This window comes from Acanthaster planci, linkage group LG07, assembly GCF_054643075.1.
Source record: "Acanthaster planci isolate LZ-2023a linkage group LG07, COTS_SCS, whole genome shotgun sequence".
NCBI classification, from domain to species: Eukaryota; Metazoa; Echinodermata; class Asteroidea; order Valvatida; family Acanthasteridae; genus Acanthaster; species Acanthaster planci.
The window spans coordinates 1,350,417-1,369,416 of record NC_141783.1 but is presented as its reverse complement, the minus strand read 5'-3'; the positions used below and the strand labels follow the sequence as shown (position 1 = coordinate 1,369,416).

The 19,000-nt window shown below is 41.2% G+C and overlaps 1 protein-coding gene and 1 long non-coding RNA gene across 13 annotated transcripts in view; both read right to left on the bottom strand.

Annotated features, from left to right (window-relative positions):
* Positions 1-442: 442 nt before the first annotated feature.
* On the bottom strand, positions 443-8,892 carry LOC147798508 (uncharacterized). 10 transcript variants are annotated; one of them, XR_015425915.1, is made up of 7 exons: positions 8,782-8,867; positions 7,754-7,844; positions 6,408-6,546; positions 5,787-5,904; positions 5,140-5,284; positions 3,796-3,885; positions 443-2,219 (listed from the first exon to the last, which is right to left on the bottom strand). It is a non-coding gene; the product is annotated as an uncharacterized LOC147798508 (long non-coding RNA). The 10 variants fall into 10 exon arrangements; XR_015425916.1 differs by lacking the exons at positions 5,787-5,904; positions 7,754-7,844 and adding an exon at positions 4,578-4,633 and having other exon boundaries at positions 8,782-8,892; XR_015425909.1 differs by lacking the exons at positions 5,787-5,904; positions 7,754-7,844 and adding an exon at positions 2,558-2,634 and having other exon boundaries at positions 443-1,354; positions 8,782-8,892.
* Positions 8,893-9,279: 387 nt separating this feature from the next.
* Positions 9,280-19,000, bottom strand: part of LOC110979716 (ATP-citrate synthase-like) — a 38,347-nt gene continuing 28,626 nt past the window's right edge. For all 3 annotated transcript variants that reach the window (XM_087139012.1, XM_087139014.1, XM_087139015.1), the window contains 12 exons: positions 18,545-18,671; positions 17,672-17,796; positions 16,658-16,723; positions 15,969-16,075; positions 15,296-15,348; positions 14,796-14,914; positions 14,502-14,606; positions 13,813-14,036; positions 12,414-12,495; positions 11,831-11,941; positions 11,566-11,696; positions 9,280-10,866 (listed from right to left, as the gene is read on the bottom strand). In XM_087139012.1, the coding sequence (XP_086995138.1) occupies positions 10,761-10,866; positions 11,566-11,696; positions 11,831-11,941; positions 12,414-12,495; positions 13,813-14,036; positions 14,502-14,606; positions 14,796-14,914; positions 15,296-15,348; positions 15,969-16,075; positions 16,658-16,723; positions 17,672-17,796; positions 18,545-18,671 (1,356 nt within the window). In that variant the 3' untranslated portion in view covers positions 9,280-10,760. The remainder of the gene's footprint in view (positions 10,867-11,565; positions 11,697-11,830; positions 11,942-12,413; positions 12,496-13,812; positions 14,037-14,501; positions 14,607-14,795; positions 14,915-15,295; positions 15,349-15,968; positions 16,076-16,657; positions 16,724-17,671; positions 17,797-18,544; positions 18,672-19,000) is intronic.

Genomic DNA, 19,000 nt, shown 5'->3' with positions numbered 1-19,000 from the left:
TTTTTATTTCGTGGAAATTTTCGAATTTTTAAACCATGACCTGGTTTGTGAGGTAATTTCCTCTGCAAAAAGCATCATTTTGTTGGCTAAAATACTGGTAAAGATGAGTTTTTCGAGATTTTGTGATATCTACTCCCAAGTGTTCATTCAAGCGTAACGGACGCGGCGTCTTCGAGTATGTCTGAAAGCAGTTCACTGTTGGGGCCGAATTTGAACAAAGAAATCCAATAAAAAGAAGTGGTCTCTTTTGCAGCCGTCCTGCACGTGGCCTGCTTGTATTCTGTTTATTTTGTAGGCTCATCTCCAGTCGACAAATGTGTTCCTGGACTGTAGCTCTCCATTCAACAACACTTGCATTTCAACAAAGTACTGTAAGTATCCTCGAAAATGGTGGAGGTAAGCCAATTACACCTGACATTAAAGCCTGCTATTTCTTCCTCAATTCTACTCAAGTGTCTCTTTTGAGCAGCACATTTTATTCCCATTTGATGTTAGAAACACCCAAGTAATAATCACAGATCAATTAAAGTTGGGCACAATTTCGAGCAGCCATCTTTGATTGAAAGAAGTTCAAATGTTTGTTTCCATCACCTCATGATCCATTTCAAGTTCTGTTTTGCTGCCCTTAAAACCATACCAAGTTCCTGAATCAGGCTAAGTTGACAATTTCAGAGGGCCAGCCCGTGTTGCTGAAGATGCCAATTGCAAGTTTTTCACAGTAATTTCTCGAAAATTAAAAATCAGTCTTTTTCCTGACTCTCAAAGTTGGTCCATCTTAAATAACAAATCTTATTCTTTTACATGCAACCTCTGAACCTGAGAAATAGAGGTCACTGTGAAACCCGTGACAGCATTAAATAAACCAACTGACGAGACAAAGGACGACAAACAGATCTTTTTTTCCTCTTTTTATTTTGTAAAATTCCACACTCTGGCCAGAAGAAATCCTCGCTATGGTTGCAAACATTTTCTTGTACAAGTGCCATATTCTTAAACACGCCAAGAAATAACATATCTGGCAGAAATCAAATGTTGACTCTTAGCTCGAACTAATTTGTTCAGTGTTCAAAGAATGCTAACAAATCCGAGTTTGGATACATTTTAGTCAAATGTTACTGCCAAAATTGTATTTTTTTCCCTCTTCCTTCAGCATAAGCCGTGGTTGGAGTCCCGTCTTGCCACATGACGTACGAAGCTGTTGGACGCATCGTGCATCCATCTAGGTATCAACATGGACCAAACAGCTGACTCGAAGGCCTGGTGAAGGACAACCCAAATGATGCAATTTTGATAAAACATGCTGAATAAAAGCGATCTCCACACATGACCTCCATTCCGATAGCATTCCCATTGCCTAAAAAGAGCAAATTATTTTATATTAGAAATTCAAAAATGAACCAATTTTCAGGAATTGAGAACTCTAGCAATTTGTAAGGTAATGAACTTAAAATACAATAAAATAGAACTTGAATTCTCCCAAATTAAATACAAGTACTTTTAAAGCAACCAATACATGGAACTATCTACAGTGTATTTAAATTGTGATACTAAAATTGGGCTTTCTGCAGCATTTCGACACGGTGACTAAAAATATGAACTTCAAACTTAAAGATTCAATCAAACCTATACCCATGAAGACTAAGCACTATATGACATGAAAAAGAACTTCAGCAAATGCCTGTTACACTTGTGGTGCGTAAAACATTGACTTTAAAACCCACTGCAATTTCTGATCCAACCAATCCCCTATTTTTCTGTTTTTGCGCTCTAATAGTCTTCAATCCAATCCATACGCTCAATTTTTCGTGCACACTTTCAGGGATAAATTTTGTTCTGAATTTCTTTTGCTTATTATCATAAAAATTGATTTGGGAGTCATTAAGTTATAATAAATCCTGCTGATTCAAAAGCAGTTGGTCGTTTACTTGCTCTTTAATAATCCACGATGTGCATATTTCTTTTCTGCTAAAGTTATACAGGATGACTTTTTGTATATGGCAAGGACAAGACAATCTTCCAAGATAAGGACAAGACAATCTTCCAAGATATCGCCAAACCTTGCTCATGAATCTGGATTTGATATGAGAAGATTCTTGGGCCTCATCTGCTTGTCATTACTTCAAGGTTGAGACGTTTTCATATTGGTGTTCTTTGATGTCGTAACTTGTATACTTCAAATTTGTAATTATCCTTGCCATGTGAACCAGGGAACCAGCTAACTGTTAATTTTGAAAAGGTGTGACAGTCCAAAATGCGTACTGAAAATATCTAATTATTTCAAGTCAGTAAGTTTGTGCTTTTCACATGTAATATGATATCTTCAAAATTTGTTTCCAAACTTGAAGCATGGCATAATCAGGGCCAGTCTGTGTCACATGGATCTGAATCTCGATCAGTGATCAGTGACGTTGGTTCTCTCAATCCATTGGGGGGCTCTAGAGTCAGTGAACCAACGTCAGATCACAGACTGTGTCCAGATCCGCTTGAATCAAACAGGCCCTACGACTCATTTAAAAGCAACAGGTTGTGAACATGTACATAAATTATCTTTTAACACCTTATTGTCTCATCTTGGCAAATAGGGAAGTTTGAAGATTCTTTTTACTTATAAAATGGCGGCCATCAATCAAACTCCTGGGAAACAGAAAGTAAATGCATTAACTTGAAAGCAAAACTTCTGAAACGTGTGGGATGAAAGTCTAAAACTTAGTCACATATTCTAGTATTGAGCCTTAAATCTCCGGCTACAATTTCACTCCTAAATGCAGTTTATTAACCCTAACCCCCTAGGCTCTTGCACTAGGAAGCATACTGAACCTCACAAAATCCAACAGGTTCATGTACTTGTCTATGTACTTGTACATGCAGGTTACTGCACCAAACCTGATAAACTCCAACAGAATGAGCCTGTTGGAGTTTGAGTGATATGGTATGGATGGGTCTATGCAGTATAGGATGACTTGCATTGAACAGTACCAAACCTGACAAAATCAAGCATAGTCCAACAATTGGTACAGCAAGTCAGACACTGCACACAATGACTCCTGTGTGTCCCAACTCACACAGAATCCAACACCATCTCCCTGGGCCTTTCATCCCAAGTCTCACAAAATTCAACAGCAGGTTCCTACGGTACGGTACCAAACCTGCCAAAACCTGCCAAAACCTGCTGTTGGAGTATGGCAGGTTTTGGGCAGTTAGGGTTAAAATGCTTTAAGAATCCACACTTTAAGGGTCTTGTCTTAGGTCCAACGTCATTGGTCGAGTTGAAATGGCTACACTGAATGCTGAAATGCATCCAATGACTGAGCCCTTGGAAATTGCAGTTTATTTGCAAGTTGAAAAAAAGGGAGGTTATGATTTAGACTTTTAAAATGTACAACGTCGTCCAAAAGGAAAAGGAAATCTCAGATTTTGGCATGAAATTATTAAAACGCACTTGAGGGATACATTCCTTCCTGGCGGGGAGGGGGGAAGGCTCATCACTGGGGGAGGAGAGGCCAGGCTCCCCATCGATAAAAATCATAAATGGAAGCATCCAAATGATGTACGACCCTCACCTATTACTGTGGCCTCCCAAAAACTAATGCTAGAGACAGGACGGGTGATTTCAATTTTTTAGATATAATTCCTGAGGCACCTTATTCAACTTGTCTGCATTAGTTCATAATAGGGATTCCAACGTATATTTTGGGAGTAAAAGAATGATAGAAAAAGGCCCAATGAATGGCTTAGCTGGTGGCTGACGCTCTCCGGGGTATGTAGCAGTCTATCACAAAATGCACAATTAGATACCTTTTTATCCAGCGGCATTCGATGATGTCTCACTGGTGCTCTGCCTCACTGGTATCCTGGTCCACACATCTAAACATTTCGTTCAATTTTCTGGAAAAGTACACAATGGCAAAAAAGAGGGCTTCACTGTCAACAAATCAGCTTTCACAGAGAATGGCGGAATGGGGGTAAATAGGAATGTCATCCCTTGTTGGGGCAACCAGGCTACTGCCAGCATATTCGATTAATACGCCAATGCTTACTCCAGTAAGCGTGACAGTATTTGCTTAGACAGTAACATGACTTTTCAGACACATTGCATGGGCCTGGCTGGATAACCATGCAGAACATGGCAGGCTAGTTGAATGATGCGAAGGAACGTGATATTGTTGTACATGTAAAAAGTTCAGAAAATCATTGCACGTAGAAACAAACGGGCTTAAGTTCAAGTGAGTTACGTGAAATAAAGGCCAGATATGTGAGTATGGATGTCCAGTGCTTTCAATAGTTAGAATTTGCATAACAAAATCAATTTCAGTAGGACCTTTAGCCCCAATTGGATGCCTCGAGTCACTCAAATGGGTAATAAGTCGCCAGATTCAGGTTATGAGTTTTTGATATGGCTGGATTCTGTACATCAAAAGCTACAATTTGATAATGACCCCAGTAGTGCGCTGTGTTTCGGAGATACATGTATATAGACATTTGTATATCCACATTTTCGTATTCAATAAAAGCACCTTTCGAGAAAGAGCTCATAAAGTGTAGCGCTTGGAAACACAATGCTATGTAGGATTTCTTACTGAATGATCCATTTTTCATCTTTATTCATCAGTATCCATGTTTGTAGACACAAATTCTGAAAACATAAATGTTATAGAAGCTATTAAAGCAAAAAACACAAAAATCATGTTTTTGAAGAAATTTTGCCCTCTCCAAATAGAACAGGCTATGACATGTTTTGGCATTGCGCGACTTAGTACCCTTTTTTCAGAGCAGGTCACATTTTGTCTATTACCACTTATTATGCAGCCTTGCCTAAAACCATGATGATACCGAACATGTTGTGTGTCTTTATGATTTCTGATGGAAAGATTTTTTTCTAAAAGAACAGATTAGGCTTTTCCGTTCTGTCACCAAATGTGACGGAAGAGACTTGACCAAATATTAGCTTCCCAGCCTAAATGAGGCAATAAATGTGCGAGCTTTATGTGAAGTTGGACGGCGATGTTGGAATGTTATCCATCTCAACTTTACACCAAAAACCGGGTACAAGGCCCCACACCGTCAATGGTAGAAGTGTAACGGTCCTTTACATCTTCGAGCAAACCTCATGAGCCACACGTGCCTGTGTCCATTCCTCACCTGTTCCTCTTCCAGTGTCCTTTGGAAGTTGCACTTCTCCGTGTTGGCCGAGCACCCTTGTATCGCTGCTGCTGTGTCTGTCTGTGCTCTGCAGCTATCCTGGTGGCCCAGTCATCAAGCAATTCCAGATTCTGACTGGTGTAACCTGGTTTATCACATCACAAAAGACCATTTTAACGACACCAACACTTCAAACAGTCACTTTAAATCTTCAAGTTTATCGAAAGCTTGAGTCTGAAACTTATTTACCCAGATCCAGTACAGTGCATGATGGGTAAATGCATCTCGAAAACTTATTTGCTGCTGGGTAGCAGGTGCATAATTCAGCTCATGTTAAGTGACGGGACAGAAAGATTTGACTGTAATGTGCAGGTCATGCTTAATGTCATGAACACTGTGGATATAATTGGCTAGGTACGAGGAACGCTGGCTTGACAAGCCTGAAGGGTCCAGTGTTCAGATGGTCTGTGGTTCGATTCCAAAAGTGTGTAACTAGTTTCTTTGGAAGGCCAAAGTTCATGAATGCACGGTACTTAGAATGCAACACATATCAAGGTCAAATGCTTGTATACAAAAACACTTAATTTGGATTAGCTTGTCGCAAAGTTCCCCCACCAAAAAAAATTTTAAAGACCAAATTCCATGACCTTTTTTTTCCTCTGACAACAGGATTCAAGGACGCCTTATTTTTTCCCCAATTTCCATGACTTTTCCATGAGTTTCCAGGACAACTTTTTTCCAGTGTTTTCCGAAGCTATAGGAGGCCTGTATAAAAGGAATGAAAAGACTCTAACAACAATGACTGAAGTAAGGTGCTCTTCCCTTCATTAACCCTATAAACTCTTCCAAATCCTCTCAAATCCTTTTCTGCAAAGCGGAGGAATTTGGAGGATTCAGGGTGTATGGCAAAAGTACATGGCTGATTTTGAAGGCTGCCATACGTGAAGGTCATGGATTGGACCTTGTGTTGTCTGTGCTTAGTCGAGCACCAATTCAGCCCGATATTTCTTTTGAATCAACCACACTGCTCAGGAATGCCATTCGCACTGCCTCGACATAATGACAGGAATTGGAGGATTTTGAAGGATTCAGGCAGTTAGGCACACCTCCAAATGACATTTTGAAGAAATTATGGAGGATTTGGGCTGGATGCAATTTGTTCATATTGAAAATCGGAGGATTTCGGAGGATTCAGGATGGTTCCTAGTCAAAAGACCGAGGGGGCTAGGGTCAAATCAACACCAGAACATTATTGATTCTTAGCACACCTGTGTCCTCCCAGGGGGTGTGGCCACACATCCCCACCATGTCTGCTACCCATTCGTCCTGCCATCTGGACTGCCATTCGGCCTCCTCCCTCTGTCTCGCCTCCGCGGCCGCTTTCTCCTCGTATTCCCTCGTCAACTACTGAGGATAAAAGAAAACAAACAAGTGGCACTGAAGTTTAGGGCGGTGAACTGCTCCAAAATTTATCTTGAGCAAGTGCAAAGGGGCTAAATATAAGTTTGCTGAATAGCAAAACACCATGTGACAATTCAACATCTTGTACTTTGTCACGCTAAAGTTTGTCTTGACAAGAATGACTACAGGTGTGACTCACAGGGCTCACAAAATTGTTAAAAGGTAGTTGCCCCTCCGGCAGGGGAGTCTAGAATCTGGTTGCCCGAATTTCATTTTCAGTTGCCCCACACGAAAGTTTTTGCCCCGTGTGGTCTCCAAGCTTTTAGTAATTACATTTTCCTAGTTCCCGATCGCTTGAAATGAATAGGCCTAGGCCTACCCACCTTGCTGTGCTTTTTTGAAAGATAAAATAAAAGTCTTGCAGTACAAATTTCATTCTAAGAAAATTTCACGAAAAGGAATTCTGTCTAAATTTCCGATTCGCGCTTCGAGATTTGTTGACGGTTTGTCAAAAATCATGGGGGCACAAAAAAATCAACACCTGAAAAAATTACACCTCTGTGCGGTAGGTCACTCACTACGCAAGATTTGATGAACGGTTTTCCTAGTTTTGGATTGCGCATACAAGTACATGTACGAACATTATGAACTCAACTTCACATGCGAAATAAATTTGTACGTGACATAATGGGTTTGTCAACTTTGCAGCGTGGGGAAGATTTATGGTCGACAGCTCACTGAGCAGCAAAGTCAAGTCAAAATTTATGCAGGCTATCCATGTTAATGCACTGAAAATCTAATATATAAACGAATTCCCTTTAAAATGAGACTTGCTTTACTAGAAAATAAGCTTGTTACAATGGTTTTGGCTGAGAAATGGGCTTAAGCTTGACTCCTTTTTATGCGTAAAGAAATTTTTGAAGCGATCCAGAACTGGCTAAACCGATCCAGAACTAGGAAAAGTGTCGTCGTCACTTTTGTCGATCTTGTATGACAAAATTAAAAGCTTAAAATTTGAAAATATTTGGAAGTACCTCCTGCATATATGTACAAGGTCGACCTCTGATCCCGTTTCATTGGAATTTAAAGATAATTGAGCTGTAATATGACTGAATATAGTTTTAGCGATCCGGCACAAGGAAAACATCTGAATACACACACGGCTGCATTGTTCATGCCAATGATTCGACTGGACGTACCATGGTGCACTTACCCGAACAAGTACAGTTGTGCAACATCAAGGTTAGGATGTCGACCTTTTTTTCCCGGTCTTTTTTTTGCAATTTTTTTTTCTGTGCACCGTGCTGAAATGTCCAAAATGACAGGATTACAAAGCAATGCAAAAAAATGTCTTGCCGAAAACGGTGCTTGCCCGTTGGGCTGCCAGCCTGGAACATTTGGTTGTCTGACAAAATATTTTGGTTGTCCCAAGACATCGGACTACCAATTCTGTGAGCCTTGAACTCCTATATAAGTTGCATAATGTTACCACTTCTGGTGAATATTTTGACATCATTTCTATCTTGTACTCCAGGACACAGCTCTTTACAATTTCAATTTTGTACTTTTTGACGAATAAGGTGTATTCCTGTGAAAAACAAATGCTAGAGATCTGTACACATTTCATTTGAAAATTGGTAACACAAAAGCTGTCCTTATCACAACACTTTTTGTGTTGCTGAGTCAGAAAACTCAACAAAAACCATGCTTGACAGTCATCTTAATTCTCATGGTAACATTAAAAGCAATGTACCAAAGAGTTGCTACCATGTTTGTTGGCATGTAGTACCCGCTGCAGGGCTAGGTATAGTGGTGTGTCACCATAACTGTCCAGCACATCTGCTCTGCCAATTACCATGTGCTGCATGATCAGCTATTTTGGGGGTAAATTCCAGTACAGTCCCAGTACGTATGCTTTGATGTGTTTTGCTCTAGACCTTCTCCCCCCCCCCAGAAATTGCGCCCACGATGATAAGTGGGTGCGCCAAAAATGTTCAGTGTGCCGACACGAAATTGCGCATACGGATGTGTGGCTAGGGATGGATCGGGAGTGAGAGTCCGTGCTACAGTAGTGGGGCTACCGGCCCACATGTCATGCCAAGAAGGAAAATCATCTTACTGTCAATCACTTTTCATATAAACCTGACACGTTATAGTTCTGGAAGTAGGCCTACTTTAGCCTCCTCATCATTTTATAAAATTACACTGTTAATGATATGATTCTTTGGAGAAAAAACTTACCTTTCGTACATAGGCCTATGTACATACATGATGTAAAGCTTCAACTTCAAATGCTGTCTTTTATTTACGTTTACCCTTGACCAATATTTGGCGCCCTCTGTTGAAAAAATTAACAGCGCCCTCTATTGATTCAATAAATAGCGCCCTACATTGACTTTTTATATAGCGCCCTCTACTGCTTCCATAAAGTCAATATGAGACTGGCTCCCAGTCCCACCATTGTACTAGGGTGATAATAGCAAGGGCGCCCTCTGTTGTTAAGTGAAATATGTCGCACTTTTTTATAATTTTTTTCTACACATACATCATTTTGTTAATAGCGCCCTCTCCCCGTCGTTTTTATTTTGAGGGGAGGGGGAGGAGCAAAAAGCAAACTAAAATTGTGTGTACATTATATCGCCCTCTGTAGAGCTTATCAAATTAGCGCAGGGAAGACGCAATTCTTGAAAGTATGAGCTGCCACTAAGCAAGAAAACTGAGCTGAATAAACTGATGACGAACGTTAAGAATAGTTTATTTTCAAAATATCTAAAAACTTCAAAATCAACTGCACTAGAGCATGTCAAAATAAAAAGGACAAACCACTCAAAAGAAATTACTTTGTTTCATTCTATAACATTAATAAGACGTAAAGTTGATGTACTAGGCTGGGGCATATTGCAGGCGAACATGAAAAGGAAGCCCAGTAAGGGATGGCATATGTTCAATTTTTGCTAATATGAATTTGAAGCATGATTTTTTTATCACGGCAAGCACGGATCTGGCCTTCACCCTACTTTTTCTTAATATAATATAAACATAGTTACATTATGGCAGTAAAATATAATGTTTGAAGTCAAGATGTATTCTAAATTCAGACAATCGGAGGGAAAATATACAATAAGAAAAACATGTTAAATTACAATGTATGAACTAATTTGTCACCATGTTTGGGATTTTTCTGAATTTTGTTGGTGACCTTGTTACAGCTGTACAACAATGTATATGTAGTCTGCTTGATATTACTGGGAAATTTGCGAATACAGTTGCAGTCAGAAGTTCTACTTTTGACCAAGTTTTATTGGTTATAAAAGGTCTCCACAATGCAGTATTGTACAAAAACCCACGAACTTGCACCTTGGGTTTCAACGAACCTTTCTTTCAACTTTTGTTTCACTTATTTTGATGTGCATTGAGATTTTACTTCTATATTCATGAACAAAACTTTGATGTCATCCAACTGAACCTCAATGCTGCATAGGCATTGATTTGTGCAACAAAAACTATGAATTTTGTACATTTTGCTGTGCAAAATTTTAGTGGGCAATTTTCTGTTTGTCATTTTATGACAATGAGCCAGCAAGCAGACTTTCCCCTTGAATATTTCGAAAGAACATTTTGGGGGTCCAATATGTGAAAATGCAAACAGCCGGGTAGCCTGAAAAGCATCTTCCCCGATGTACATCACAGCAACAGCGCCCTCGCTTATCAGGAAAATCCTGGACAAGTTTTAATGTTTAAAAGTACCCTTTTCAATAAACTACACAAATGGATTTTATACAGTTTTCATACATCCGAAGAAGATCATCAAGATGCACACAAAGTGGGTCTATGAAAATTCATTGCATGAATCATGCCCAAAACAAGTGATATTTCATTTTGGATTTGCCTTGATCTTGGATAAAAATCTGATTTGACAGCACATCCACAATAAACTCTGAATATATTACTGCAGTAAAAGGGACATAAACTTATCAAGCTTTATAGCACCATGATCAAACCCATCAAAGTTAATAATTCACATAAATCTGACTACAATTACATGATTATGCAACTTTTGTGACATACCTGGGTATTTGACATACGATGGTACTTGCAGCAAGATTAATATTGATGAATTTCAGATTTTAATCCAAGTATATACAGATATTTACATGAGGCATATACAGAGGGTTGGTTAAGAGGAATCGATGTTAGGGAACCATCGTCAGGCACCCTGTCTACTTCTTGCCTTTCTGTGGCTTCATGTTGGCTGGAATGTTCGGTACCGGTGGCTCGGGCTTGGGTACCAGTTGTCCCTTGGATACCAAGCGAGTGTACACTTCTCTGTGAAAAGCACACACAAAACAGTTCATAAAAGCAGACCACAGTACCAAAAAGTGTCCAATGGCTAAATGTCAATTCTTAAGAAGACATTTCAAACAGGCAGCTTGGGTAATGACTTGATAGTTTTTCACAGTTATACTTTCTGCAAAATGTTCTTTCCTTCTTTCATACTGTGAAGGTTTGATCAGCTAGGGACAGATTCTCAACACCTTTTTTTTTAAACGATTTTTCATTTTCCTCAAGGCAGAAATCAGGACATAAAGCAAGCCACGACTTCATGACTTTGTTTCCAAATGGCATTCAAGACTGCATCCAAAGACAGAACAAACTTTCGGATCAAATGACCAACTGACCTGCAGATCAGACTTGTATTTTTCTACCAGAAATAATTTTTCCTCAGAAAGTTTTCTATAACTACTCAACTGTCACAAAATCTTCCGTAAAAATTTCAACTTGAACCTACTGGATATTCCTGCCTTCCTGAACACGCCCAAAATGTAACACTTGTGCAGAAAACAATCACACATACTTTAATTTGCAGTTCACCAAAACTGGTCCGTAAATAAGAAAAGTGTACAGGTGACAGTGGACAACATGGCACCTCTCATCAGGCTGCTGATGACAGGAAGCAATGACGTGTAAATGAATTTGGGGTGGCTAGGGTCCATGACTTTGGGTGCGTGTATCTCAAACACTCACCTGAGTGTCTCTCCAATTTCATCAAATGTTTCGGGCACCACAGCCCCGGCCTCAGCCAGGGCTTGGTTTTTGGCAGCAGCAGTTTCCATGGCGACATCACTGCTTGACCCAGAGTGGCCAAAGTACCCAGGCTGCAAAGAAAGTTCAACTCTTAAATCAATTGGCATTTGAGGGTTTTCACAGAGTGGACAAATTTTAGCAGAGTACTCTGTGCTTCAGTTGAGTATGAAAACTTCCGTTTAAACTGTCTGATGTTGCGACTTACTTCGGACTTGAACATATCTGTGCACTCGCCGATGCAGAAGGCGACCATGGGCTTGCTGAGCTGGCCGCTACGCAAAGCCTCACAGACGTCATGTTCTTCACATCCCCCAAACTATTAGAAAAAAAAAAAACAATGCAAAGGGGACTCTTCAGCAAAAGGCCTATGGCAGGAGGTTAACAAAGGAAGATCAGCCCTCTTTATGTCGAACTATACTGCTAATTAATATTAAAACTAATTCAAACTCAGCTAATTACAATCTGTAGAGGAACCCAAATTTGGGCTCCAAATTCAAGGCAGTGAAAAAGAAACCAGCATTCAGTTTGAGTCTACAAACTCAAGCAAAAACTGGAGCCGGACATTTTGGACGGCTGAAAAATTCTCAGCATTCTGTACTGTTTGGCAATCGCACACACCGCCCTCAATCTAATTTGGGAGGTTTTTTGATGAGGGGAAAAACCTGGATGGAAACCCAGGCCCCGGCGAATGTAGAAACGCGTCACTGATACCCTGAAGCTGTGAAGTTTTCTGCAAGTGGCTGATGAGATTAATTGCGACCAAAGAGATATCGACTGCTGAGCACTACCTCTCCAAGCAGCAGCAAGATCTTGACGTCTGGGTTGGCCTCCAGGGACATCAGATGATCCATGAACGAGGTCCCAGTGTACCTGGAGATCAAACACATGTAAGGCCTTGGAAATCTTTCTTTTTGCCAGAGTCATCATGCTGGCTACCTGTTGTGATCTAGGGGTCCGTCATTTCACCCCTAGTTACCCCCCTATGAGTGTTAATAGGTACCTATACGGGTGGAGACTAGACACGTACTGACATTGCCAACTGATGTTAGTTTCAAGACGTGTTGACCGGGGGTAATATTTGTAAAAGTACTTTTAGCACCAGTGGGATTGGATGTACCTTTATGGGTACTTTTTGTTTGAGCACTAAGGTCCAGGACCCAGCATGTGGGTGTATTTTTTTTTATCAGACAATAAAACACGGTTTGGAACTTTTCTAACCCCTTCTCACCAGGAAGCGGTAAGAGCTGCCGTAAAAATTGAGATCCCTCAGCCCGCTTTTCAGCTATTATTCTCGGCCCACGCTGGAGCAAACACGGTGAAAGAAGGCAGACCCTGGCTCTTGTATATATGGTGATTGGCCTTTGTGTGTTGCCAAGAAATGAAAAGGCCAAATTTGCATCATAATCACCAGCTTCATAATAGTCCCCACTTTGAAAAGAGGCAATGGGAATGTGGAAGCTTGAGTAGAGCCGCATGCCACCGAACATTGAGCCTTTTCACTGTGTAAATCAAAGCGTGCAGAGCACGCAGGGCCACAAACCCAGAATTTGCAGTTTGGCAGGTGGCCTTCGTGGCCAAGCGAGGCTGGAATTCTCAGAGTCGGCTTTCAGAAAAATGTCCTAGCGTCAAGGAGTTTTAAACCGCTTAGGAGTAAACATGGCCCCTGAATAGGAACTTACATCTCTGCTTTTGCATTCAAAGTTATTTTTTTAAATAAAAAAGCGGAAGTTTTTGTTGGCAGCATGTGGAGCTTGAGAAAGTTACATTGCAAGGAAATGACAAATTTCAGACCACTTGTCGAATAAACTGTCCTTTGAATTCCAGCTCCTAGCACAGTATATCTTGGTGATAGCGCCTTCCACTAAGCCCATTATAACTGCCAAGTCCAAAGGTAGATTAACGTGTTCTGACTTTAAACTAGCCCATCACACTTTGGTTTCATTTTGAAGAGTGACCAGTCTGTGGAAAGAACTGTAAACTCTTTCAATGCTATGGACATGTTTTTAAGCCTCGAGCAGGACCAAGTGAGGGCACAATTTTCTTAGCAATGGAGGCTCTTTTGGTCAGAACTGAACTTCTCTGATTCACAAACGACTAGGAAACACGCGCGTCACGGTTGCGTCCGACAAAATGGCTCTTTTCAACCAAGTGCTTCTGCTTGACGTGGATTTCACTGAGCCAACTTACTTTCCGCCACCCAGTGATATGCCTTGGTACAGCCCATCCGTGTTTCTGGCAATGCTGACCAACAGCTCTATGCTCAGACCCCCGGAGCGGGTGACCAGTCCCACACTGCCCGGCCGGTGCAACCTCAGCGAGACCAGATCCTCCATCGGCCCACCGATGTTGCCAAACTTGTTGCAGCGGAAGCTGCCCGGCTTGATGAAGTTGACCTGCATGAGGTGCAACGGCTGTCGGGGGGGTGGACAGGGGAAGAGGGAAAGCACGGATTATTCACTGTAAGTGAAACTTCTCCATCAACACAATGGACTGGAGCCATTTTTCTTTCACGACAGCAGGTGGAAGTGGGTCATGTATAAATATACCGAGCTATGGCCAAGATTATATTCATAGCTGACTTCATGAAATTAAAACACAAGTCAGATTATCAGATTTATGAGCTGACTGAGTACAAAACGCTAAGATTTCTATCTTTTTCTTGAGCCAGGATATTGGCATTAAATACCAGTCTCTTAAGGGTGCTTCATTAATCTCTGAGCCCAGCACACCGAGGCAATTTTTTGGGAGCCAATGACAGTAACATCAATTAGGATTGTCTCATTAAGGTAGTTCAAGTTGACGAACGCAAAAAGCTGCATCATCTCCAAACAGGTTTTTGATTTTAGTCAATTCATCAGCAGGTGCGCCTGGCTCACCGTGCAGGGTCCTACTATCATGACTCCATTGTTGTGGGCCATCTGCACCAGAGTTCTTGTTTGTTGATCCGGGATGTGGCCTGCTATCATCAGAACACAGCGAATCTAAAAAAAAAAGGGGGGAAGAAAAGGTTGCGCATAAAGAAATTTTCAACTCAATGTGCACAAATTGATTTTCAGCTGAATCTGCACAAAGGAATGCACAGAGTGGAATGGGGGCTCCAGCGTCCTTATCATCCCTCCCTACTTTTGCCATTAAGAGGGCCCTTATACAAAGAGGAGATTGGAAATCACCTGATGACTGTACTTGACTGCCTTGACAGTGCACAGAAAGGCCTCCCTCCCAGGAGCACCGTTAACGACCACACTAGCGTCCGGATGATTATACAGAGCAGTCTCCATGCTGCTGTACACTGTAAATATTGTGAGAAAGAAATGGAATCAGTCTGGAGGTCCTTTCCACGCTTTGCAGATTCAAGCAAAAATGTGGACATGTATACGTAGTGAAACTGATTTTTCATGAGCAAAACAATACTAAGACGAGAACCACTCAGCCACGAGCAACACTCTACATTCATGGATGTGAGTGGCCACTTAAGATTAAAGCTGAAAACAGCTAGCAAAAAGCTGAATCGTTAAAAATCCCTGTACTTTTGTAAAGAACAGACTAGGTGTACAAAAAAGCTGACATTCAGGGTCAACATCTACACAAAAAAGCTGAAATCAGCTAAAAAGCTGAATTCTCACACCCCGTACTGACATTTGATGCTGGCATGATAGGTATAGATACCCACCTGGAATGGTGACTTGGCCTTCAGCCCACAAGAATCTTTCTTCCTTGTCTTCACTGTAGGGACAAAGTTAAAAGCGAACAAAAATACCAAGGTGTGATAAATCTGCCTAGTCCACATGTCATCTTCAGCTAAGCATTGTTTCGGAATGCCCTCGTCATGTTCACAGGCATTTTCCAAAATCCTGCCAAATCTTCCACAGAGTTCTGAGGGTTGAATACAATACAAATTCTATCGTAATATTTGTAGTCTCCTGCACTCTTACACGTCCACTCCTAACCACCGTAACGCTACCCAGCAACAGTACCCATTTTAGAATGTCCTTGCAGCTCTGCCCTTCTCTGGATCCAAATGGCCCCATCTGCTACATATCAATCATTGTACCCCATGAGACCTAGCCCCCATGAATAGAGTGTACATGCATATAATATAGTTGTACTCCTGCATCTGACACACAATAAACCAAGCAACCATCAGAACAACTCAAGCTTCTGTCGAGTGCCCGATATTACAATATCCTGCGTTATAGACATGTCACACCAACAGTTACAGCCAACACGAAACTACGTAACACACTGCTATTTGAATGCTTCAACTTTACGGACGATGACAAAGTGAAAAGACTGTCATTTGTGAAATGCAAACATCACAGACTACAATCTCATGACTTTCTTACCCGCCTGGATTTACAATGGCAGCAACTGACTGCTTTCCCCGCCCACAGACAAAGTCAAAATCCAGCATGCCCTGTACGGCTTGTCTCATCAGTCCAACCACTATGACCTGTACAAAAAAAATGAGAAACCACTTCATCAAATATTAAGTGTAACATATCCTTAATATACTATAAGTGTAACATATACTTAATATACTATAAGTGTAACATATACTTAATATACTATAAGTGTAACATATACTTAATATACTATAACATATACTTAATATACTATAGCATATACTTATAATATACTATTAAGTATAACATATACTTATGGAATAAAACAAGTATCAACTTCTTAATTGCAACATCATTTCACACTTTCAAATCCGATCCAGGTTTGAGATTTAGCATGGATGCCAAGCCTTTAAACAGCACCTCTAAGGGAAACCGGTTGTCTCTGATTTTATCCATGGCTATTTTGAGAATGAGCTATGGATACCAGTTTATTGCAGTGTTAGACTCTAGCCAAGTCTTTGGGCCAAAATGCATGCCCACAGGCCGCTGTGAAGGATTAGGGTAAATAGACAAAAGCCCTGCAGTTTTCAGCTCCCTCCTCTGACAGAAGTGGTGACAGAAGGGTGGGGATAGGTGGGGGGGGCGAAATACCCAGAAACCCAACGAGTGACCGGTGTACTTGTGCCTACCCTCGTTTCTCCATTGAAGAGTTCATCAGAGTCGTACTTGGCAACGACTTTGTTGGAGTCAGTCGGCTGTTGTAACAAAATGAGAAGATAAATTAACATTGATAATGCAGTCAACTTTGCATAATCAAGACTGCACCTTTTGCCATAGTTTACCTTATTTTCAACTTTTGTTCCACTTTTTTAAAATGGATCCAATTCACTGATTGCATGAATCAAAATCCAGCAGAGTCGGACATGATTGAAAAAAGGAGAGATTACATTCCATCTCATTAACTTTTACAGTCACGACGATACACTTTCAGATCATTCTGAGCCTAGACACCCCCGAAAGGGCACTTTACTGCCTCATTGGTTTATATGCTGATGAGATTTCCATATTCATGAGATTTACCTATTCATGAGCAAACCTGTGATGTCATCTCAGGAAGAAGCCTCAGTATTGCACTGGTTTGTACACAAAACGTCCTACATTTTTGTAGATTTTCCTGGACTCAGTTTTCTCCTTTGCTGATTTATTGTTGTTTATGAACATAGTAATAAGAAACCATCAGCCCCTCTCTCAAAAATGATTTCGGTTTCCAAATTTTGCACTGAACCATGTCTTCCCTAGGGTCAAGTTCGGGCGGCCTGTTCTTGGCACGGGTTTCTTGTTCTCGCACTCGAACGGAGGGAACACGACTCAAGAACACTGTTCTCGGAAACAGGATCACACACCACCCCCTCGTCAGGGTTTTACAGGAACACACGGAAAACTCGTGATGTTTTGATTTTTGAACAGCAGCAAAAAGTAGAGAGATGGCTTCCAAAGCCATAGACCATGGGAAGTTTTGCAAAATTAATTAATTAATTAAACATGCTACGAGATATACACATAACACAAGAACAGAATCCACACAGAAAACATAAGTAACAGACCAACTCTGGACACCTCTGAACAGCAAATCTTGCAAAATGAACAGAAAAAACAAGAAAAGAAAAGGGAGATAACTCCTCAGTCACTCAACTCAAACTCACCCGCCGCACTGGAGGGCATATCTTATTAGCATCATCAGTTCCAGCGTGAATATCGCGTAACCCCAGCGCACGCTGAATGAGGTGTGTCATGGGTGTAGCAACAGAAAACGCATGGACAGGCACACCTTCAAGTAATCACATCAAATACAAGTATTTCATCTGGAGCAATGTAATTGTACAAACAGCCTAAAGAAACAGCTTAACATTTTACCTGATGCATTATATTGGTTATTCGAATCACGGGAAAAATCTCTCCTTTTTCATTAACTATCAGGGTTCCTTCAACTAATTCCAGTGGCAAATTGTAGACCTTTCCAAAGCTCAGTGGCACATTCTTCGTATTTTGAGATTTTCTCAAGGGGTATCAAGTCCCATCAAACATCACAGTGGACTGCTCTACCTTCCTGAGGCCTGCCACTCCTCAGGAAACCTCCTGGTGGACTGTGATGAGGGTCGGGGTTTTAATGTGCGTGAACAGGGATCACTCCGTTGGATACCAGACTAAAAGGACAGGACCCCCTAACGATAGACCGTTCTCTCAACCATTATAAGTTACTCTGCCTCAATCTGAGTGAGCTTTGAATCAGTACGAGCTACTGATATGCCAGCATTTCTTGACTATAGGAGGGTGCCATTTCCGATCAAACCAATTGACAAACCAGAATGCCTGATTTTGCCAAGATGTAAACAGCCAGAGCAAAAACTTCGCCAGATGTTAGTGTAACGTGCCTTCAAAATCAAATTTTGTGACATTTGAGGGCGACATCTTTATTTTGATTGGCATGATTTTCAGAAATCAAGCATAAGCTAGAAAATAAAAAACCCAAGCGTTAAACGGCTTGCCTGCACACATGTGGTCGGTCAGTCACTCACCGAGATCGGTCAGCGCGGTCGGCATATGTCCGTTGGGCACCGTCGCCAGTGTGGACCGGCGGATGAACAGCGAGATGTTGTTGGCTTGGAGCTTCTCTTTGCCTTCCTGCAGGGCCCTGACCACACCCTGAGGAAAGACAGACAAAATACGGAGGGATGCGCTCGTGAGGAGAAATCAGAGACTCGAGAAAGGCCACATTTTTCTAACTGCATTGAAACCTTGGAGTGGGCGATGACATACTCCACTTGAAAGAGAACATGGAACAGAATTAATAAGTGTTGTTGGAGCATTCGTAAGTTAGCTTTGCAGAAAAAAAACAGGCTCGTGAATTAGTTGTTGGAGCATTCGTAAGTTAGCTTTGCAGAAAAAAAACAGGCTCGTGAATTACAAACTCAACTTGACGCTGCAGTACCATAGTCAGAGGTCCTTGATGCAAAATACAGACTGAATGGTAC